Below are 23,869 nucleotides of genomic sequence, written 5' to 3' on the forward strand. Positions count from 1 at the left end.
CTTGGGTGTATCACACAGACACTGCTTTGATTTCCTCCCTCTATTTTGCCACATGCTTATCAGAAGTAAGGACTGCCATGGTAGAAAGAATGGTATGTGGATATACTCAAGGCACACATGTGTATGTATCCCTGCCTGAAATCCATGGTTAGAAATGAGGTATATAGATGGACAAATCATAAACTTAGCAAGCTAAGCCTTGACTAGGTTGGCCAACAAATACAGTCAGATTCCATCCATTCAAAGGCTGGAAAGAAAAGCAAAGTTTGACTCTTTCTTGTTCTCTTTGTTACCTCCTCATTCTCTCACATAAGTGGAACGATTACTCTTATTCCAAAATGACTTGTGGTTCTTTTAAGACTTTACGTAGAGTAAGAACTAAAACTCTATTAGTAAATGACATTATCTTATACATAAAAATTCGAAGGAATCCACAAAAAATCACTACTAGAATAAATGAGTTCAGCCAAGGTTGTAGGATATGTGATTAATGTTAAACAACAGCAATTGTATTTCTGTACACAATGAAAGATCTCAAAATTAGGTAAACAATTCCATTGACCATAGTGTCAAAAAGAATACTTAAATTCAATAAAAGAAGTATAACACAATGCAAACTATAAAACATCATCGAAAGAAATAAAAGATGACCTCAATAAATGGAAAGACATCACATCTTCATGGATGGAAGACAGTACTGTAAAAATTAATCCACAGATTCAATGCAATGCCTATCAAAATCCCAGCTACATCTTTTGCAGTAATAGAAAAGTTGATCCTAAAACTGATATGGAAACACAAAGGACCAGAATAACCAAAACAATCTTGAAAAAGAAGAACAAACTTGGAGCAGTCACAGTTTTCGAGTTCAAAATATACTACAAAGCTATAGTCTGTGATCAAGACGAAGTGGTACTGGCCTAAGGATAGACATGTAGATCAGTGGAAGAGAACTAAGAGTCTAGAAATAAACTCTTACATTTATAGACAGCTGATTTTAAATAAGGGCACTAAGACAATTCCGTGGGGGGAGAGAAGAGTCTTTTCTACAAATAGTGCTAGGACAACTGGCTATCAACAGCAAAAGAATAAACTTGGACCCTACCTCATATACATAAGAGTTATTTGGATAAAAGACCTAAATGTAAGAGCTAAAACCATAAAACTCAGACAAAAACTAATGTGAAATCTTCATGATTTTGGACTAGGAAGTGGTTTCTTGGATATAACACCAAAAGCACAGGCAGCAAAAGAAAAATTAAGTTTCACCCAAATTAAAATAATTTGTGCTTCTAAGGACACTATCAAGAAAGTGAGAAGACAATGCACAGAATGGAAGAAAATATTTGCCAACTATTTATCTATATAGGGGATTCATATCCAGAATGTATACAGAACTCCTACAACTCAGCAACAAAGGGCAAAGGATTTGAATAGATATTTCCCCAAAGATGATCTATGAACAGCCAATAAATACATGAAAAGATACTCAACATTACTAATCATTAGGGAAATGCAAATTAAAATGACAGTGAGATACCACTTCACACCCGTTAGTATAGTTATTTTGTGTATCCATAGATATAGGTGTATAGATATATCTATAGATACAGATATGTAAAAGCAACAAGTGTTGATGAGAATATGGACACTGGGACTCTCATATTGCTGGGGGCAATGTAAAATGGTACAGCCACTTTAGAAAACAGTATGGCAGATCTTCAAAATGTTAAACATAGAGTTACCATATGACCTAGCTATTCTACTCCTAAGTACATATCCAAGAGAATTGAAAATATATGTCTGCACAAATGTTCATAGCAGCATTATTCATAATAGCCAAAAAGTAGAAACAACCCAAATGTCCATCAAATGAATGAATAAACACAATGTGGCATATCCACATTGTGGAGTATTTTTCAGCCATAAAAAGGAACAAAGTACCAATCTAAGCGACAACATGGATGAATTCTGAAAACATCCCACTAACTGGAACAGACCCAGACAAAAAGGCCACATATTCTATGATTCCATTTATATGAAATGTCCAGAATTGGCAAATACATAGAAATAGAAAGTAGGTAAGTGGCTTCTAGGGGTTAGGGAAAAGGAGGTATTGGGAACAACTACTAATGGGTATGGGGTTTCTTGTTGGGGTGCTGAAAATGTTCTAAAATTAGATAGTCGTGATGGTCATACAACTGTGAATATACTAAAAACCACTGAAATTCAGTTTATATTTAAATCCCCATATAAATATAAATTAACTTGAAATGGGTGAATTTCATATGGTATGTGATTTTTTAACTCAGTAAAGCATTATAAAAAGCTTTATCTATAGTAGTGTTCAATTTTAAATGGTTCAATTTAATGCACTATAAAATCCTATGGAATGTGTTCCTTACCACAGTGTTTGTTAACCATAAACATGTGTGCTCCTGCCTTTAGTGTAAAGGCATCTAATATCACCCAGTGACCCAAACCCCCAATGTCTATGAGAAGTAGTATGGTAGCCATAGAAGTAGCCTGTTTCCTAGGCTATTCCCTTAAGGACCTATAAGAAGAATGCTTATCTATTTGCATTCCTAACCACAAAATATGGCAGGAAGGATGAAATGCATGGGCCCCAAGGACTGGTGGTTCCATCCCTTAAGGTATAGACCACTGAAGGCATTGTACCTGGTCTCAGAAATTCAGCTTATTGATTCCATTTTCAGCAGTCCTTACTTTATTTGAAAACTTGGCTCTCCCCACCTAAAAACAATGTCTAGAGAGCCACAGGACATTCAGACTTTGGTTCCCAACATCTGGTATGAAATCACTTCATGAGAGAACCATAAAGCTCAGAATGTTTCTTTCAATTACCTCATTCTTAAGCGGAGATCCGACAGCTTAATGAAAGACTCAGGGGGCTGTAAATGTCCCCACTTCTTCCTATCCCCTGTTGAAGATGGGCTAATGAGAGGTTAGCTGTCGAGTATACATCATTCTTGGCATTCCTGATTCTGATTGCTTGGCTTTCGGCTTATCCCCAGCATGAAGATTTAATTTCCTCACAGTTGAAGATAGTTTAAAGTTTATTACTTACATGCTAAAATGTTGATGTATCTGTTTTTGTGCTTGTTATCTGGATGATTGGAATGTTCTGCAGTGATGTTCATATCAGCCGTACAGCGCTGGACTTCCTGGTGAAAAAAAAAAAATCAAGATTTCAAAGATTTTAGACACACTTTTGGTGTCTCACAAGAATGTAGGAAAAAAGGAACTACAGATCCAAAAACATGAATTTTCCCTAGCTGCGGCCACTATTACTTCCCCACACTCAACTTCAGAAATAACTGACAAATTCTTAACAAATGTATAAAAGATGTGAAGAAGATAAAAGGATTTCCTTTTTTACTAATTCATCAATCATCTACTTCATTCCAGATTGTGACCTAGGCATGGGGATTACTAAATATCCTATCTCTCTTTGACTATGTCATAGCCTGATGAGGTAGGAAAACATGCCACAAGATAATGCCAGTCCAATGTGATTAATAGAAAGGAGGCCTCAAGAAACGATGGTGGGAGCACAGAGGAAGGCTTCAGGCAGATCATTCCTGAGTCTTCAAGGATGAACAAGAATTTTCCAGGCAGCGGTAGAATCTCCACCAGCATTTGCAGTATGAGTGTAGACCATATACCTCCTTTTATAACTATCAGAGCACAAATGGACTACCCTCCGTCCTGAAGTGATGCTACTGTATTAGCCCAGTGACCTGTCCTGTGTGGCTCAAATATATACAGATTTGGTGAGTTACTTGTGCACTCCTGTTTCATTTAAATTCTCCTTCTTTAGTTGGCAACTCTTCAGCTGACCTTTGGCATGACTGTAAACATCACCCATTAGCGTAATACAAGGTTGCTGTGAAGTCAAATTTTTCCACAGTGTCTTGTTCAAACCCAAGTATCGGCATTAACCGATAAGGGAAGTCATCAGCAGAACACAGCTGCTACGAAGAGCAGGAGCAAGCGACAGAAAATCATCAGGAGAAATATTTTACACATAACAGATGTAACAGAGTCTAGGTGCATGCAGACTTTTATTTCCCTCTCCACAAAGGAGATGCACAGCAAGTGTGGATGTCTTTACATCAGGCATAATGAAAACAAGGAACTGGCGGTCTTTTATATTCACAAAGCACTTCCCAGTGAGGGGTCTCTCTCTTCTCTCCACGGAGAAATGAACTCCCTGTCATCAAATAATCTAAAGTCTAAAAACAAAGGGTCACCACCCATGCAAAGAGAACACACTCATGAACTCCTGATTCTTGGAAGCAGTATGATCAATTTTTCAGAGTTGCAGACCTTCCCAAGTTGTTCATTTAAAAAAAAAAAAAAGTTCACAGGTATTAATTCAACACCACTCTTGGGGAAAATGTATGTTTCACAACAATTCTTACTCTTTCGTTACGTTTCCTAAATGTGATAATCTCTGCTCTTTTCTCTTCTAAAATGGTTTATGACCTATGGTTTCACAAATGTTGGTTTAAAGGGGCCTCAGGCTGCCTTTGGTTCTTTTTTTGTCTAGAATGAGATAAAGGGTAGACAGAAAGTGAGGAGTCTGATACCTTGACCTCTCCAAAACATAAGCAATGCTACCTCTACTCAAAAGTACTTGGGGGTACTGGCCTTTTAGAATCGCCTTGAATGCCTGAGGCATACTCTTTTCAGTAGTTTCAGGGGGCAGAGAACTTTTGAAAATAGATTTGTTTTCTGGAAGACATTGATTCAATCTATACATAAATTCCCGAAATTGATGACATCCTTTTGTTTCTGGATTTTGAAGGTCAGGCTTTTGGCATGGGCTGGGTTGCTAAAGCATCTTGTGTTAAGAGATGATAGCTTTTCGTCCTCTGGTTTGAGATTCACTTGGTTTATTGATTTTTTTTCCCCCATTGTCTGGATCTGACCACCCTAGCTATGGACTGAGCTCAGGCCTTTATTCTAATATAATGCAATTGACCAGGACTGCTCGGGAGCAGCTGTCTGCACTGTTTAGGACAGTCATTCAATATGGCCAATCAGACTCTTCGTTATCTAAGACCCTGGGTCTGATCCGTGGCCTCTATTTCACTTTTCCAATTATGTGAATGACAGAAAACAAAGAATAGTCATAAATAATGTTAAATCTGATTTTATGAGAACCCGAGGGGTTTGCCTATGGCCTCCTGATTTTGTCTTGTGGATAATAATGTCATCTGTAATTCCTTGCAGAACTGTTTGGCTCATTTAGATGCTGATAATATCATCTGATCCTGGAGTGGCTTTTCTCCATCAGAAACTGGCATTTCAAAGTTAATGTGATTTTAATAGGTGTTAAAACCCTCTGAAGTGACACCGACTGATGGAGTGTGGATAGCAAAGTTACCTAGTTGGCAGTCTGACCAACAGTTCAAGATTTAAGCTTCTTTGTATTTTACTGTCCATATGACAGAGTTGGAGTTCTCAAAATGAGTATCAACAGGCAAAAAACCACACACACACACACACACACACACACACACACAAGCCAAATGAAAACAAGAGGTGTAAAAATAAAGTAAAACTTGAACGAAAACACTGCAAGTTGATAGAATCACAATTCCTAGGACAGCGAGTGGGGGAAATCGCCTGCTGCCTGGGGTCAATGAGGTGAGAAGCTATGGAAAAGGCCCCTGGAGACCCACTGTCCTACCCTTGTGTGGCTCGATGTGCAATCATAATGGAACAAAACACACCTGGAAACCTTTCAGGTTACTCAGTTTCCCCAAGGATGTTGAGAAGAACATACTCTGGGGACCAGGTGACCGACCACGTGTTAGACTGAGTATTGACAACATTCTCAGTGTGTGCTACTGAAGGTGATCTCTTTAGGTGATGACCATGGCCTGCTGTTTGCCTTGTGACTGACACAGAGCTGGCCTTGCTGGGTACCTGGGACAGGCCATCTTCCTGCTTCTCCTCAGGCTACGAACTGCGGCCACATCCCACGTCTTCAAATGCTGCTGCTTTGACTCCAGAAACCTCTGGATGGAACTCGATTCCTTAGCCAGGCTTTCAAGGTCCATCCTACCTTCCGTCAGCTCCTTTCCCACTCCCAGACAGTTTTACCTCCATGCTCTCTGAAAAGACCGTAGGATTTCCTGCAGCGGGTCTATAAAATACAATTACTTTTTGCACACTATTTGTAGGAATTTTGGCTCTGTCTCTCTCTTCACTTTTCATAGAAACCTCAACTATGGTTTTCTTCAGGCTAAGGGTTTAAAAATTTTAAGACATTTCAGACCCTAACTGGCATCTTGTTACAGAGACTAGAGTCCCTTTCTGCCATCTTGCAGGCTGCAGTCTCATGCAGCACAACCCGTGCCCCCCCCCCTTCCGGCAACATCCTATTATGTGTCACCAGCAACTTGGAACATTGGATCTTACATAATGTGATTGGGACCACTGATCCCTCGAGCGCATGGGCTCAGGTGGACAAAGCTTTGTTCTCCTGATTTAATATGAACAACTGGCCCAAATTTAGCTCAGCTAGAGTTAATTATAAGCCAGGCGATTCCCCCAAAGGATCTCGTCAAGGGGTACTGGACCTCTGGCCTCGTCTCTGTTCTCAGCCTTCCAACTTGTGATGCTCCTGACTGCCGCCTGTTAATTCTGTCGACCCACACGGCCTCGGAGCTCTCTCCTTTCGAAAGATAGTGCTAGCACTGTTTGGAAACTCCTGCACGAGGGCTGTGGAGGCCAGGGAAGAGTGAGGTTCGAGTCAGCCCAGGTAGCCAAGGGAACAGTCATCGAACGCCATCCCAAGACAAGGATTGATGTTATTTCCAGTGACTGCAAAATCTGCTAGAGGTATAATGTTGCCAGCTCTTAACAGTCTCCAACATTTATCTGACAAGGACAGAACACTTGCTGCCTCACCTCTAGACAAAAACTCAAAATTACCAGTGAATCGTTTTTCTCATTCTCCTCCAAGCATCAAAGTTCTGAAAATAGGACAGCTATTCACCATTTTTTTTTTTTTTCTACTTCCATCCAAGATTTTAAAACAAGATGGGGGCAAATAGAAATTCTTCTTCTTTGACCTCCTCCGGAACTTTCTATCCATATTTAGTGTGTACTTTGCTTCGCCCACTCTGGTCTCCACCCTGACCCAACTGAAGTCCTCGAGGGCAAGGTCTCAAATTCAACTCTGTACTTTGTATTATGTCCACAGAATAGCAGGTACTTGGTGACTGTCAGTTGAATTGCCTTTCTCTCCTCTTAATGGCCACACATCGATTGTTAAACAGTATTTTTAAGTTTAAGGTGAAGTGATTAACTTTGCCTAACTTGAGGCCTGTATGCAGATGTTGTGTAAGATTTTTGTAAGTCAGATTCTCAACTCTCTGGAAGGCTCTAGGCTGTAAAGATCATGTAATGGGCTCCCAATATTTTTAGTGGGGTGGGGAGGCTCCTTATTTTTTTTCCTTATTTCCTCTCCTGCCCTCCCCCTCTCCCCACCTCTGGCTTGTCAGCTGCATGATCAGTTTTAGACAATCACTGGTCATCTCAGGTTTTTCCCTCTTCCTGTATCCGGGTCACTACAGGACACTACTTTAATGAAAGTCTGAGGGCCTCGAGGTCACACATGGGGGCTTGAGTCTGAGAACCTGGGCTTAACACCTAACTTCTGCCATTTTAAAACTGAGCCACCCAAAGCCTCAGTTTTCCCACAGAGGAAGTTTCCTCCTCTGTAAAACGGGCACCATAGAACAGGACCCTGTTCTGAGGTAGTTCTGAGGAACAAATGAAACAATCCACGTGCAGGACTGAGGAAATGCTGGCCACCGTTCTTCCACTTAAACAGATCTGGAAATCTGGGATTGACTTCACTATTCTACTGCTATAACGAATGTTCTGTTTTTCTACTTTTTTAAGATTTTCAATTATTTTTAAGTGATCTCTATACCCATTGTGGGACTCAAACCTACAACCCCCAAGATCAAAAGTCACACACTCCACCGACTGAGCGCCCAGGTGCCTCAGTTTTGTTTTTATTTCAGTCAGACAAAAATCTCTTTTCCTGAGCTCTTTTTATAGCCTATTACTATCTCGTTTATAAAAGAGCCTTCATAATTTCTTAAATAGCCTGCTACCCATTGTCCTTTTCAGCAGAGCTGCCAAAAACAGATACCACTACTGTCATCAAATATTTCAAAATCTCCCTCAAAGAGAAGAGGCCAGTCTATTAAGGACTCGTTCTGTCTCATGCCTCCCTTTATGTTGCTGCCTTATTGCTCTTTTCAGAAGAAAGGATAGTCTTCCATTCCGAATAGCTCTGATTTTCCACCTTCAGACCAGGAGGAACTGTCAGACGACAACAGTGGCAGCACAAGGCCTGCCTTGTCCCAGCCCTCCCGCGCCCCTCCCTTCACCAACCGCTAATAAGACTTCAGCTATAAAGTTCAATATAGGAGACAAAAGCTCCTAGCCACAGTGTTATTATTTTTTTTTTTAAGGATAGAAATAGGGTGCAGATGCCCAGAATTTGTTAACAGGCTTGGTTTAGATGCAGCAAAGCCCATTTCAAGTCAGATTGAGTTTATAGAGGTATAGCTGATTATTTTGAATAATTAAATGGTGTCAAAACCAGCTGTGATGAATAGCACTGGGGTCTCAAATCATAAATAATTGAGAAACTGGAGTTGCATTTGGTCATCCTGATCAAATTCTGTTCTCCAGAGGATAAATGTTTGTCCTGAATACCATCAACATTGTTAAATGCCTCAATATTCTTGCTCAGTCATCCAGCCAACAGTCAATTGAACTAAATCACTTCAACAGCACACACATTTGCTGTCCTCATGAATACAAAATGTTTGACTTTAAACCATGTTCTCTGTACTTGAATAGGCACCTTTTTAGTAAGCATCTAACAGCCACATTAAATACTTGACATGCTTGTGTCTGTCCCATGATGCACAGGACTTTGGCAAACACATCAGTGGGTCCCTTTTGCTCTCCCACCTTTGGCTTCGGTTTTGCTCAGGGAAACAAACAAAAAACCAAGGGAAAGTCTTCCTTTAAAACCGGCTGTCAATATAATTGCCTTTACGATGGCCTCTGGGGACTCCAAATTTACAGAGACGGAGGCTTGCGGTCCCGTGTTCATTTCTCCTTGTGCCGCCTTTCCATGACATCACTTAATCCCCGAAACCCGGTTTGTGAAAAGAGGTGGGCAGTTTAGCAACATCCCCGTCATGTCATTTCCATTTTAAAGGATCCATTTTAAAGGAAGACTGAACGAGAGAAAGGAACCGACTCACCCGCAAAGCTAGAAGACAGCTGAGCTGCCATGAAAACTTGGCCTCCTCGGCAGAACTCTTGCTGCCAGAGATGTGCCTTAGTTAAGCGCCTCAGTGAAGAAAAGGGCAGTCTGTTTAATAGCTCCTCATTGACACCCTGTCACTGCTGAACTGGCACGGAACCCGGAGCTGGCAGGGCCGTGCGTGCCGCGCTCTACCTTGTTTCCTGTACGACAGTTCTTAAAATCGCAGGGCTGTGTTCGCCCACGTCTTCCCTCCACGGATTAATAGCCGCCAAGCCCGCCACCATCCACCTCTGCAGGGGCTGAACAGGTCACCCGGCACCCTCAAAGACGGGCATCATTCACGTTCCCCCAACTTCGGGATGTCAGGGACGTGGGCTCCATTTTTAAAAGCAAGGAAGCCGAGCCATCGGGGAGGCGGTGACGGGTCTGGGGGTAAGGAAGCACACTGCTCCTAGGGAGCCAGCTCCCCGTCCTCAGACAGCAAACGTTCTGCCTCCTCCATACCTCATGCAGCCCAGGGAGACGAGGCCTACCCTTGCCATGAGGGCTGCTGTCCCAGGGAGGGTTACCAGGAAGACAAAACTTGGGGACTTGCCTCATTTCTCCCACTAAGTCTGTTCTTTTCTGGAAGTGCACGTGTAGGACCTGGGCAACCAACTCCTTCCTGCCTCGTCTTTTTGGGGTAAAAGAATGCCTGTCAGAAGGAGAAGTATGAAGAAAAAAAGAAAAAACCATCTCCCAACTTTTTCTGGTATTGTTTTTGTTATGCCCGAGTGGATTCATTTCAAGTTTATAAAAATCTTTATAGAATAAAAGTCAGGTTTCTAGAAAACTACTTTTCAGTTTTGAAACATACCTCAAAATCCTCGGAGAACCCATGCTGGTTATTAGAATAGAGCTCACCAATGTGTTTAACAAACTGTTTGACAGGAATGGCTTCCATGTCATCTGTGGGGATAAAATGATATTCAGAGTCACACAGAATAAACTTCTTCGATAGAACACGTAACACCGATAAGGGATTATTAAAGACAAACATTTGATTTGTGTGAGGAGTAGACAGAATTGCATCACCCGAAGCAGATGTCCTCAAGAAGTCACAGAATGTATTTTAGTTTTCCATCTTACTAGGATTTGGAATGCCTAGAAGCTAGGTAAAGTACATTTTTTTTTTTTAAATATTCAAGGCAATTTACATCGTTAAATTGCCACATCATACTCTTAACTGAAAGTCTGAACTTCCTAAGGGTACCTATTTGTCAAGAAATTTTATCAGAGCCTAAGATTTTTATTTTTAAATTGCTCTTCAGTGGGGTCCAGCTTGAACTTGGAGCGATGAAGTTCCATTTCCGGTCTCTGAAGTCGCAGCAATCTTTATACACAATTACAGAGAGATGCCATTGTACCAGCTGGCTTCGGGTACAATGCCATCTATGTTTAAGTGTTCAAAATTTTAGTTCAAGACAGCTGTGTCTACGCGATGCCAAATAATCAGTTTGACTGAATTAACTGGATTTTTTGGGTGTTGACAGACTAGGTATAGATTCAGGAAGACTCCCCATTCCAATTTTTTGTGTTGTCACTTCAAGAGGACATTTGCAGTTCATGAGAGCAAAGTATCCATCTTGAGCGCATTTTCCCCGGATCTGACCTGATATTGGAGGACTGGCCACAAAACTGCCACACCCCACTAACCGGAGCTCCCCAACCTCCTTCCCTCCACCCTCCCCCGCAAATATTTCTTTAAAAATACTCCGCTGAATTTGAGATAAACAACAGACATGACATTTACTTTATTCAGAGTGAAAGATCTTTGGCAAACGCACAAACATCTAAACTGCCACAGATGCTTTTCTTAGCAAAGGGTATGAAGATCTGTATGTGTAAATGAGGTCCTACTTTGGCAAGAATGTTATAGATCCAGGCCTGACAATCTGATTTCTCTTCATCTGGTGACAGCTAACATTGACTATGTCATTCCTTCTCTACTTTCTTTCGAGAGAGCAAAGCTCTAGGGTGGCTTTTTGCATCTATTGACATTTTCAAACTTGAATCATTCTTAAGCGGAAAATAGCATCTCTTATACTTTGTTTAAGGAAGGTGACTTATATGTTCATAATCCAAACTGCTTAGCGCAAAAATGTTACTTATCAAATAGATGGTACTCCATAAGCACCCATTCTTTCCGTGTGACCAATTAAAGACCTAATCATTTTAATAGGCCACCTTATGAAAAAAAATTGCCAAGTTATTTACAAATATTTCAGGATTGGAGAGGTTCATGAATATGCAATCATTTTGCACGCCCAAGAATTCTATAGCTCCCATAATGATGTAACCAGCATTAACAAAGCGAGCGGAGCCAAAACGTTTCCCCAGAATATTGAGCAGAATGCACAGTTCAAGAAAAATTTCCGAAATTATCTGATCAACTTCGCCTAAAATGTTTAGAAGTAAGCAAATGCTACAGTACGGATCAAGTGGCAAAGAAACGATCTGAGGTTGAGAGAAGGATTAATATGTACAAAATTGGAGTCCTGAAAAGATTTAACCCAAAGAAACCCCTCTTTGGACAACAGGCAAACTGAGTGAGAGAGATGGGACACAACCTAGTCCTGCGATCACTTAAGCATATAGACGGTGGTGTTTCCTCCCAACACATTTAGAACCAAAGATGACACTGTTTCCGAGGGGGATATTGTTACAGCGCAATAGGCCAAGAGCAGCATTTATCCCATGATTAACTTAGAAATTGTAAATTCCAATAAATTTATGGTGCACATGACTCTAGTTCAGAATAAGCAAACACCTATCAGCTTCAGAGGTACTTTGCTCTGCAAAGCCAAAAACACGGCATTTTAAAAGTCAAAGCCCACCTCTGGTCACTAAAAATTGTTTTCAGAGTAACAACTTATTTTTTCCTGCCAAGCACTCAAGTCTAATATCCAAGGTAATGCCATCCATGTCCAGAAATCTGTCTGCCTGCTCTTCTCCTGGCTAGATGCAGGAAAAACCCAGCAGAGCTCAGCACGATAATCATGGAAATACATGACTCACTAGTCTCTCCAATTAGCTTCTTTACCCAAGGAAGTCTAACCACACCCCTCTGGGTTTCCAGGCACCATAGTAACATCTTAAAACTACCAGACAGACACACACACGTGTGCACGTGCGCGCACACACACACATGCATGCGGTACTGACCACCACAGGCTACCCAGTTAACGCACAGACTTTCAATCAAGATAAATGAAGCTGAAGGGTCACACATCTTTTTTTTCAATATTAAGATGAATATAAGGCTATGACTAATGAGAAGTCCTCATAGTTATACTCTTACATAGTTCTATTAAATTACTCACAAAATGAGCCATTTAATTATAAAATTACCGTAACTAGCAGACGGCCAAGCAATTAGGACAGTGTTGTGGACCTGATCTCAGTTTTTGTCTGGAAAGACCCTGTGGTGTTAGAGGACATCCATCTGAAAGATGCTATCATCTTTCTATCATACAGAGACTATTAGCAGCCACTAACCATGGGCCAGGCACTTTCTATGCCCTTTAGATGGATTAGCGTGTACTCCAATCCTCCCAATAACCCTGGGGGATAAGTACTATTTCCTTACTCATCTCACAGTTGAGAAAATAAGCTCAGAAACATTAACTGAAATCTGGACTATGGCGGAAGCTGGCCACCCAAGGTCAAGGGAGAATGGCTGTGGTCTCTGCCCCAGGGCACATTTGTGTTGGAGAAGCGATGGACATCAGCAGGAGTGAGCAAGAATCACCCGGTGCAGATTCCACCGGTCACGAAAAGGATGGATCGGAGGACTCAGGTGAGAACAAACGTTACCAACGTAGTGGTGATGGAGGAAAAAAATAGGAGCTTGCATCAGAGGAAGAGGTTTTCACTAACTACAGGTTGGATGGGAGAGGGTGAGGATATATAATGAAGTGGTCTCAGGAGAGACTCAGTAGAATGAGAATCACCTGTGCTAAAGGCTTTCCCTACATTTAGCATCACCAGAACTAGGCGTAAGGGACACTGTTCTCCTCACGTTACACACAAGGAATTGGAAGCAACATGTCCAAAGTGACCAAAAACTCAGCAAGCAGAGCTGGCATCTGACTCCTGGGGTACTGAACATGAAGCTTGTGCCCCCCCACACTGGGACACCCAATTTGTCTTCATTCTCCAAGCACAACTTCCAGGAAGAACAAGGAATGAAATGGAGGATCTCGGTTAACTAAACAGAGTGTCTTGGATAAAACATTCCTGTGTCCTTTTGTGCCAATATTTTTAGTTACAGAATTTTCAGATATCAAAGATTTGAATTAGGCACAAATCAGAGTCCTGCTGCTATCCTTAAATCACCCCAGTATAAGATGTTTGGGTAAGTCCATGGAGAATCAGCACCTTTCAGAGTGAAATTGTTATCTGACATTTTTAGTTACACTTTGTCCAAGATTTCAGCCTTTGGTGGTTAGAATTAAACCTCACCTATAAGAGGCCTTTTATTTTAGTCAACCATCCTTATGTACCACTTCTGATGGAGTCTGAAATCAGTCTTTGGTTTGTACGCACCACAAGAGGCGCATTCACAGAGGGTGACCATCTACTGAGAAGCACCAATGGTGACAGATTCCATGACGGTAAAAAAGAGCTCAAGATGATGAACGTTAAATAAAGCACTGTACAAAATAAAGAATGATGCACTGAAAATAGAGAAATAGAAAACACTGAATAGGGGCGCCTGGGTGGCTCAGTGGTTTGGGCTGCTGCCTTTGGCTCGGGTCATGATCTCAGGGTCCTGGGATCGAGCCCCGCATCGGGCTCCCTGCTCCGCAGGAAGCCTGCTTCCCTCTCTCTCTCTCTCTGCCTGCCTCTCTGCCTACTTGTGATCTCCGTCTTTCAAATAAATAAATAAAAATCTTAAAAAAAAAAAAAAAGAAAACACTGAATAGAACATAGAAATACAATACAAGTAAAATACAATACAAGAAATATAATAGAAAACAGAGAAAAGTGTTTCCCGAATCTGGCTACGTCCCCATTGTACTTGCAATCTGGAGCCAGGTAGAAGGAAATCCCCACTATATTGGTCTAGGGTTCTAACCTCCTTGCACATGCTCACTTTGCTTTCTCTTCCTTTTCAGGAATAACATAAACAGAAAGGGCAAAACTTCACTTTATTGGTTTTTTGGGGGGCTGTTAGAAAGAAACAACAACAACAACAACAAATAAACTCAGCAGCTGAGGCTGTTCTTGAACATCAATCCCAGGGAGGTGCCGCCGAGGGCTCAGCCCGTTGTAGAGCTCCGTGGCCGCGTCTTCAGCCCGTCACTCAGTAAGGCTGTCTACGTGTCATTCCCCCCACTCCCTAGCTGTCATTTTTGTTATCAATGGTGGAAAGAACCCTCTGTGCCGGGCACCTAGGGGCAATGGTGTACGTGGAGAAGCCAGAGCCAGACGGCCTGGTGGTGTGACTTCACCTCTCTGTAATTACCTTTCCTCATCTGTAAAATGGGAATAATAACGACTTTTCACAGAGAGTTACAAAGAGTCAACAGATGACCAAAGTACTTTTAAGAGTGCTTAGCATTTTGTAAATGCTTGATAACTAGGATTTATTGTTGGGTGCTAATTGCTTTACCCGTGTGGCCCTATGATTTGGGGCTGTGATTACCCATTTTATAGATGGGGAAACTGGCTAAAAGAGATCCAAGAGCTTGGCCAAGGTCCACTGTCTTTATCAGGTGGTGGGGCCGGGCTGACTCCAAAGCCTTGTGTCTTCTACCTTATTTGACCTCTCTCTAGAGCTTAATTTAAATATATGTGGTTAGAGAGGGCAGAAAACCATAATAAATCTTAAAAAAAAAAAAAGCATTATTTATTTATTTGAGAGAGAGAGAGAGAGCGCGCACCGAGGGAAAGGGAGAAGCAGACTCTGCATTGAGCAGAGAGGCCTAATGTGGGGTTCGATCACAGGACCCTAAGATCATGACTTGAGCTGAAGACACTTAGCCAACTGAGCCACACAGGTGCCCTCAATCACGGTTTTTAAAGAAACTTCCTGACTTAAAAGGAATGAAATGATACACTTTGGCTTTAACTGTAAGTTTCAGTCAACCTGGAAAATTCACACTGGTATTCTGATCACATTGATGATGCCAGGTAAAATGAAGTGTTAAAGTGTTTACCCTCCTGCCAAGATGCTTAATGCTGGGAATGACTGGCTTCATATCTGTTTAATATAATACCCATACCAGCAAGTACGGGTACATATATAATTACCATTACCATTCCAGAGGGCCTTCCATCACCCACCCTCTCTGCCACCCAGCTCTGTGAAGTTCCTTTAACCCACAGTAGTTCCTGCAACCCTATGCCAATTCTGTCTCTCAGCAGAGGGATCCTTTAACTCTCAACACAGTCCCTGGGTCAAGTCCCTCCTGCTCAGACCTTACCCCCCTGCACCCCCACATCCCACAACTGGGCTCTTTACCACCCCTCTAGTGGACAGACCTGGATTTCAGGAACTCAGTCCCTTCTTGCCTGCCTGCTCAGCTCCCAGAGGCTAAGTTCAGGCCTCTTTCTGCATTTGGTAATACCTCTGTGTCCACTTAGGAAGATAAAGCAAACATGAAATTAAAGAACATTATTGGGATTTTAGTTTCCACGTTAGGGCATGACAAGCAGAGTTTTGTCTAAATCAGACTCTCTGGATGCAGGAAGTGTTGTGGAGATTGGAACATTTTATTTCCTGCCATAAATAGAAATCTCTTTTCATTTATGACACAATGAAGTCAATAAAGAAAAGGTTTCATTATAGTCAAAAGACCAATGAATCTCCTTTGGAGATAATCTCTGTATAAATAAAATATGCCAACAAGGTTGGTTTAATCCCAAGGGTTTTAAACTGCATGTTTAAAACGCCTTTATATGCTGGCCTCCTGCTGAAGCCAGTGACCTTCAAATTATTAAGATGTATTTTAACTGCTGGAAAGGCATGAATCATTTCTGGATTTCCAAGCTACTGGTTAGCAGCAACATTTTGTTTTGTAATGCTTTTATTAGCAAGTTAGATTCTCTGATTTCCACAAAAAAAGCATTTCTAAGGACATCTGCATCTGACAATATGCACATTTGGAAAAACCCATACAACATACTCATTAATCAGGTTAATTTCATGAGCTAAGTTTTGATTTTAAAAAACTGTAATATAGTGAAAGTCTGAAAGAATACTATAATGCAGTGAAACCGATTTGTAAATGATATACGTATGTAACACTTCGGTAACTGCAATGATTGTATTATTGAAGTTTGTCCTTTAAAATGGGTATCTCCTGATCGAAAAGTCTAGATTTTTTTTTCCAAGATTTTATTTGACAGAGACACAACGAGAGAGGGGACACAAGCAGTGGAATTGGGAGAGGGAGAAGCAGGCTTGCTGATGAGCAGGGAGCCGGGTGTGTGCTTGATCCCAGGACCACGGGATCACGAATGAGGTGAAGACAGACGCCTAACTAACTGAGCTGCTCAGGTGCCCTGAAAAGTCTAAATTTTTAAAAGTACTTGCAGATGTTAAGAATAATGTGGATCTTAAAGGAACAGTTTTACCACTTCAGTATCTTAAAAATGTCACAGAATTAAGTATTACTTAGCATTATGAGGGGACTGACCCACTAAGTTATTGCATTCAATTATGCTTTACCTTCCCGGGGAACAATGGAGAATCTATAACCATGGAACATTGGATTCTGAAAAATTGTTAGTGAAAGATTAAGAGTCAAAGCCCCTTTCATTCTCCTGCACAAGTCAGAGTTCAACTTATCTGGAAAACTAACCAACCAACTAACCACTGTTCCCATATATGCAGCAGGCACTGTAACTCCAAATTGTCCTGATGACAGAATTGATGTCACTTCTATGGTGACTGGAACCTAACTTCAAAAGCACTTCTTTAATTTCTTTCATGTTGGATAAATACTCTTGCATCCGAAAAAGAGTTCTTTCTACTGTGGCTACCCGGCCTTAGCCATCACATTCACATTCTCTAGCACTTCTGCATTTTACGTAAGTGTAGGTGAGATCAGGAAAAAAAATGTCCTCATTCTGACAAGACCGTCTTTGCTATGTTAAATCAGGAGAACATACTGAAGATTCTAAACTCCTGAAGTGCAATTCAATTCAGGAAAATTAATAACTCAGAATTCCTCAAGAATTCCTATGAATGGCTATCTCCAAAGGCCGAGTGATCAATTAGCAAAGCTCTCTTTAATCATTTGCCTATATGATAATACTTTTGAAAAAGTTAGCGTAACTTACTGATTCTACTTGTGCTTTGGAATTTGAAGACCAGAGCTGTTTCTGCACTTAAACCACAGCAGAATCACCCAAAAGTTTCAACGTATTTATAAATTTCTCCCCATGTCATTTCAATCACATATTGAAATGTGCCTATTTTTGCACAGGGAAGGAAAGTATAGGTGGGTGGAGAGCCTTTTTCTTAGAAAGTAAGAGAACAAAAAGGACTAGGTAACAGAGGTAGAGAGGAGTTTTTGGTAAGGAGGAAACTTTAACAAAAGAATAATGAAACTATTCAGAGGGCTGTAAGAGAATTCAGCCGAGAGGCAAAAGGTCAGGGCTGGTGGAAGAACTCAGGGGGAAAATCTACAGGGCATGCTCACATGTATTTGAAAAGCCTTGGTTTAATGAATTAATATCCAGGTTTAATGAATCAATATCCAAATGAGGGGCTTGAAGGCTTGAGATAGCAGAACCTTTGGAAGAGCCGACCAAGGGGTAGTAGAGCCATTTCCCAGGCATCTGTGCTTTGAAGCCATACAGAGGAATTTCAATGTTAGTTCCACCCTTCCCATCAGCTTGGGTGAATTAATAGGGTCTCGGAACCTCAGTTTCTGCGGCTGTAAGATGAGGCTATCCCCTGCACCTGTCTCTGTAGGACTGACTGTAGTGAAAATAATCCATGGCGTCAGTAAACGCTCAGTATCTATTGTAGGATGATGTTTCCTAAAAACAAGGTTAAATGTAAAGGAAGTTCTCGGAACAGAGCTTATTGCATAGTCCAGGGATGACCCAGAAGCTCTGTTTTGTAGCAGTTTGGTGCCTGAATTCTCAAACTTGCCCTGTTGCATCTGTAACTTTCTTAACCGGTATAATGGTTCCGAGTTCACTAGAGCAGTGGTCTGGAAGTCTCTCTTTTTTTTTAAACGATCAGTTATAGGAAAGGAGTTCAAGTGATAAAAGTTGTTAAATCGCAGGCCCAGTAGTCCCGTTATTAGGTTTTGAAAAAGGATAAAATAACTGAGGTTGGGCACCTGGGTGGCTCAGTCGGTAAAGCATCTGCCGCAGGCTCAGGTCATGATCCCACTTGCTCTCTCTCTCATAAATAAATAAAAATCTTAAAAAATGATAACGGAGCTCTAGCAGGTAGAACAAATACTCCCTATGAAGTCTGTAAATATCGTATTTTTGGAAATAAGAACAATGAGATAATTCCTAGGGTAAATCATTCAGAAGAATCCCAAGGAGGTCTCCACTAAGGAAAAGGGTTGAAAACTTTACCAGAGTGAAAAAAGCCCATGAATTTATTAAAAAGTGTGTTTTTCTTGTACTGAATTTCTTCTGCATGACACAGTTGGATGCTAATAACCAGAAGAAGCCATAAGAATAAAGAGAGCACTGGATGGTTAGAGTGCATCATAAATGACAAAATATTTTACAAATGGGACTATTACCCAGGTCAGTGGGGGTTTGTTTCCGAAAAAGGGAGAGAATGGGATTAAACTGGAAAAAAATTTTTTTTTAAAAAAGATTTTATTTATTTGACAGAGATCACAAGTAGGCAGAGAGGCAGGCAGAGAGAGAGAGAGAGAGAGAGAGAGGGAGAAGCAGGCTCCCTGCTAAGCAGAGAGCCCGACATGGGGCTCAATCCCAGGACCCTGAGACCATGACCTGAGCTGAAGGCAGAAGCTTTAACCAACTGAGCCACCCAGGCGCCCCAAAACTGAAAAATCTTTAAAGAAAGGTCATGGAGAGTAACTTCTTCCCAGTTAAGGGTGAAATGAGTTGATTTGTCTTGGCATGTTCCCCCCAGTGAAGGCTGTGCCACCTGGGAAAACAGAGGAAGATTGGCCTCATCTTGGTCCTCTAGTTCTTGACCCTCACACTGCATAAGGGATTCCAACTCCTTCATTTCCACAGCTGCTTAGAGCTCCTCGAGGCTGCACCATGTCCAGTGAGGCACAGCTGAACACCACGGATTTCTCAGTCAGTGGAGAGTCCGGAGCAGTTTTCTCTCCATACACTTACACTACCAGTGAGTATGGAATTAGGAAAAACTCACATTTCTAGAAATGCCTTTGGGTTGTGGGTACAGTAGTTCCCCCTCATCTGGGGCTTTAGTTACCTGCACCTGTAGTCCAGACGCAGGCGACCCTGCCCCTCCTCCCCATGTATGGTCAGAAGGACCACAGGAGCCCAGTGCCACGTCACAATGCCTATGTCATTCCCCTCACTGTGTCTCGTCCCATAGGCATTTTATCATCTCACACCATGACAAGAATGGTGAGGACAGTCCAATGAGATATTCTGAGAGAGACACACACGTACCTTTTATTACAATATATGGTTATAATTCTTCTCTTTTAATTACTAGTTATTATTGTGAATCTCTTACTGAGCCTGATACATAAATTCAACTTCCTCAGAAGTATGTATGTAGAGGAGAAAACAGTATACACAGGGTTTGGTAAGACCTGCAAGTTCCAGGAATCCACTGGGGGTGATGGAACATATGCCTCATGGAAAAAGGGGGGTGGGTGGGGAGAACTACTGTATTTATGGTGGTGATTGAACAGGTAGATGGGAAATGAGGCAGAAAACACTAGAGACACCTATCCAGCGGTGTGGCACAGCAGGCACAATGGATTGGCAGTTTATGAGGATTCTAGTGAACTGAAAATCTTCAAGTTCAAGGCACAGAGCAAGGCGTGGTGGGCCACACCAACTAAATTTGGTTCAGTGTTTGGGACGATCCTAACCTGAGTATCAGGCAAATGCTCATTCTCCACAGCTACTGGGATGAACCATACTGTGATTTGGGAAGGAAACTTCAACAACGGACATTTCTGGGTTCTGGTTTCCCAAATGCTTTTACACATAACACCTTACCTGAGTTTTAATACTGCCTCAAGTGTGGGTAGATCAAGCATCCTGTTTCCTTTACAGATTCTGGAAACTAAGGCTCAGAGGGGTCAAGGCAGTGGCCAAAGCTTTCACAGCAGAGGCAGGGTGAGATCCTAGGTTTTCTGATTCCCCATCCAGGGGGAAAAGAAAAGAAAAATGGAAAGACAGCCCAAGAAGTATCTCACCATCTAACCTTTTAAAATGTATTTCAACTGCACAGGTACCCACCAGCTGTATCTGTCAGATGACTCAGGGCAGAGGAAAGAGAAGCCCCCGGGCGTTTTCCAGAGGCCAACACATACTCTGGGTGTCGCAAGAGGAAAATGATTACACACACGTGCTGGTGCGTGACTCCTGAGCTTGGACAAAACTACTTATTCCGTGTAAGTGCAAGACTGAGGATCCCTGTCTGCTTCCTCACCTTTCAAAAGCAGGAGTGGGATTTCCTCCACCAAGACTCAAGGGTAAGGCTCAGCGAAGAAGAATGAAGGGGAGCATAAAACCTACCCCATCTGTCTGGGGAAGGATTAGCAGCCATGAAGTGATCCAGTAAGAACTCACCCAGAGGCTTTTCTGCTACCCCTCTTGTTTCTGTGTGACAAGCTTTGATGAGAGAAGGTGACCAGATTGGAGAAAACATGGCCAATTCCACCAATACCCAATGACTTCACATATACTGACACATAAAGGTCCAATTAACTTCCCAACCGTAACCGCACCTAGCGAAGGTTTGTTTTTTTTTAATATTTATTTATTTGAGGGGCACCTGGGTGGCTCAGTGGGTTAAGCCGCTGCCTTCGGCTCGGGTCATGATCTCAGGGTCCTGAGATCGAGTCCCGCATCGGGCTCTCTGCTCAGCAGGGAGCCTGCTTCCTCCTCTCTCTCTGCCTGCCTCTCTGCCTACTTGTGATCTCTCTCTGTCAAATAAATAAAATCTTTAAAAAAAGATTTTATTTATTTGACAGAGAGAGAGGGCATGCTCACAAGCAAGGGGAGCGACAGGCAGAGGGACAGGTAGGAGCAGACTCCCCACTGAGCAGGGAGCCCGATGCAGGGCTCTATCCCAGGACCCTGAGATCCTGACCTGAGCCGAAGGCAGACGCTTAACCCACTGAGCCACCCAGGTGCCCCTCATGAAGGTTTTTCAACAACAGAAACATTCTGTGGCACGAAGAGAACGACTATACTTCTGAGCTTCATAGATACAGCCTTTGGGGAACCCGAATAATGCTTTGCTGACATGAATTCATTTATTCAGAGAATTAAAGAATGCTTACTATGTGCCGGGGACTAACTAGCACCAAGGAGACACCCACTGGCCTTTATGAAGCTCTTGTTGTAGGAGGAGAGGACAATAAACCAACAGCTACAATACATGGCATATCGGACGGGGAAGACCCTTCTGGAGAATGAGGGAAGCTGCGGGTGGGTGGGACGCAGCCCTAGGGGAAAAGCAGTGCTTCTGGTTACCAAAAAAATAATGTCAGGAGGGTGGATGTCGGACATATTGAGAGATAGATATTTACCAGCACATAAAGAAACCCACAGGAAGAAAGTTCAGATTTGGCAAAAAAAAGGCAGGGACGCCAAACGAACAAGCTGGGAGCCATCTTCAGCTCCCACATCCCATCTACCACAACGAACCAGCTGCCGAACTTCTCAGCGGCACCTGCCGGGACACACTACATCGTATTCCAACCAGTCCTGACCCCCAACACCAGCTGAGTGTTTCACCTTTTTTACCCAAGGACCCATGAAATGAGTCCTGGACCAAGAGTGTATCCCTAGACTTCCCCACAAGTTGCTAAGAAGCAAAACTTCCAATGCTAAGATAAAGTATTTGCAGAGGAAGGAATCTCAAGAGAAACCTCGAGAAAACCTTATCACAAATTGTGATTAAAAAAAAAAAAAAAAAAAAAAGAAAAGTAAGCGCAAGTTGCCTATCAAAATGAAACCCGGTCCAAGAAGACTGCAAATGATCTTTGCTTTCCCTTTGTCTGCTGGTACTTCCCCTCCCTGTCCGTGAGTCTCTCCTGTATCAACTCATAGCTATTTGTTCCTCTTAAAAAAGAGGACTCCATCACAGTGCAGTTATGTAAAGAAGAAAAGATTTCATTAAATCCCCCTTAGGGAAGGATCTCTTAGGGCAAGCTTTCAAAGGCTAGGAAAATAATATTTTGTCATGGGTGTCACACAAAAGTACCAACAAAAGAGGAAAATGATTAGCCCGCTGGAAAGAAGAGTGTGTCTTACTTACCCGGAATAGGGATAATAGGGATACTTTCATTGGGGACGACCCGAGGTGAACTGCTATCTTCCACATAGAAATGAGCTGTCTGAAAACATTTCCTGTGCAGCAAAGAGAAAAACATGCAAACAGTGAGACCAGAGAAATACACTTGGAGTTCATTTTTTCCCATTCTTCCTTCACAGATTTTACCAGCTTTAAATACCACACAGCACTGAGTGCAAGCCCATGGAAAAGTAACAAGATTTAAGAAGGACAATATTCCATCTATTGGAAGAATCCCCAATAGCTGAAGAATATAAATATATATATATATACATATGTATATATGTATTATATATTTTATTATACCATATCTCTCCTGAGAGTTAAAAGGAGAAAGCTTACTAGTGAACTGCTCTAATCCACCAAAACTTGGCATCCACAGAGCAAAATTGGCTCCACACACTGTTAGGATGACCCCACAATAGTTCTAAATTTGACCCATTAAGAAGAGTCATTTGGTTTTCCCACACCTCCAGCCCCAAGTTCAAAACCACACCTCAAACCCTCCCAAATGCAGTCATCAAACAGCTCTAAGTACACAATAGCAGCACATTGTCAGTGCTAGGAAGGCCCCCAAAGCTACACACAGCTCTCTAAGAGGGTCGGAGGGCTCGGAGGGGGCAAGCCCTCAGAATCCGGGGCCCTGGCTAGACAACAATGGGGAGAAGAACCTGGAGCTCACAGGTGTCCCCTGCCTGTTGTCTGTGTTATTTTACCTGGACTTCAGGCAAAGCAGGGAGCAAACACTGGTCATCACAGGACACGCAGTGCACAGAAAAGCCATCAGCAGCTCACTCAGCCTCTGCCTACTGATGCCGGCTGGCCCTCGGCTTTCCAGCATCCACGTCACTGCTCATTGCGGCCCTAATGAGCTGCCGGAAGCACAGGCTGAATATTTAATGAGGCTGCTCAGCGTGAATGGCTATTGTGACCAGAGAAGGGTCCCTGTTCATCTGGCCGAGGGGCTTCACAGTAGCTGCCCCTGCTGCTGGGGCTTTTAGCCAAGCAGGCGGCATCCTTCTGCT

General features: G+C 42.3%; 1 protein-coding gene across 7 annotated transcripts in view; it reads right to left on the reverse strand.

Annotated features, from left to right (window-relative positions):
* Positions 1–23,869, reverse strand: part of PTPRG (protein tyrosine phosphatase receptor type G) — a gene marked incomplete at its 5' end in the record, with an annotated part of 700,341 nt that overhangs the window by 34,380 nt on the left and 642,092 nt on the right. For all 7 annotated transcript variants that reach the window (XM_082727351.1, XM_082727352.1, XM_082727350.1 and 4 more), the window contains 3 exons: positions 3,089–3,185; positions 10,194–10,285; positions 22,809–22,900. In XM_082727351.1, coding sequence (XP_082583477.1) covers positions 3,089–3,185; positions 10,194–10,285; positions 22,809–22,900 — 281 coding nt within the window. The remainder of the gene's footprint in view (positions 1–3,088; positions 3,186–10,193; positions 10,286–22,808; positions 22,901–23,869) is intronic.

The sequence above is a fragment of the Mustela nivalis genome (genome assembly GCF_964662115.1).
Source record: "Mustela nivalis genome assembly, chromosome: 1".
Taxonomy (NCBI): Eukaryota; Metazoa; Chordata; class Mammalia; order Carnivora; family Mustelidae; genus Mustela; species Mustela nivalis.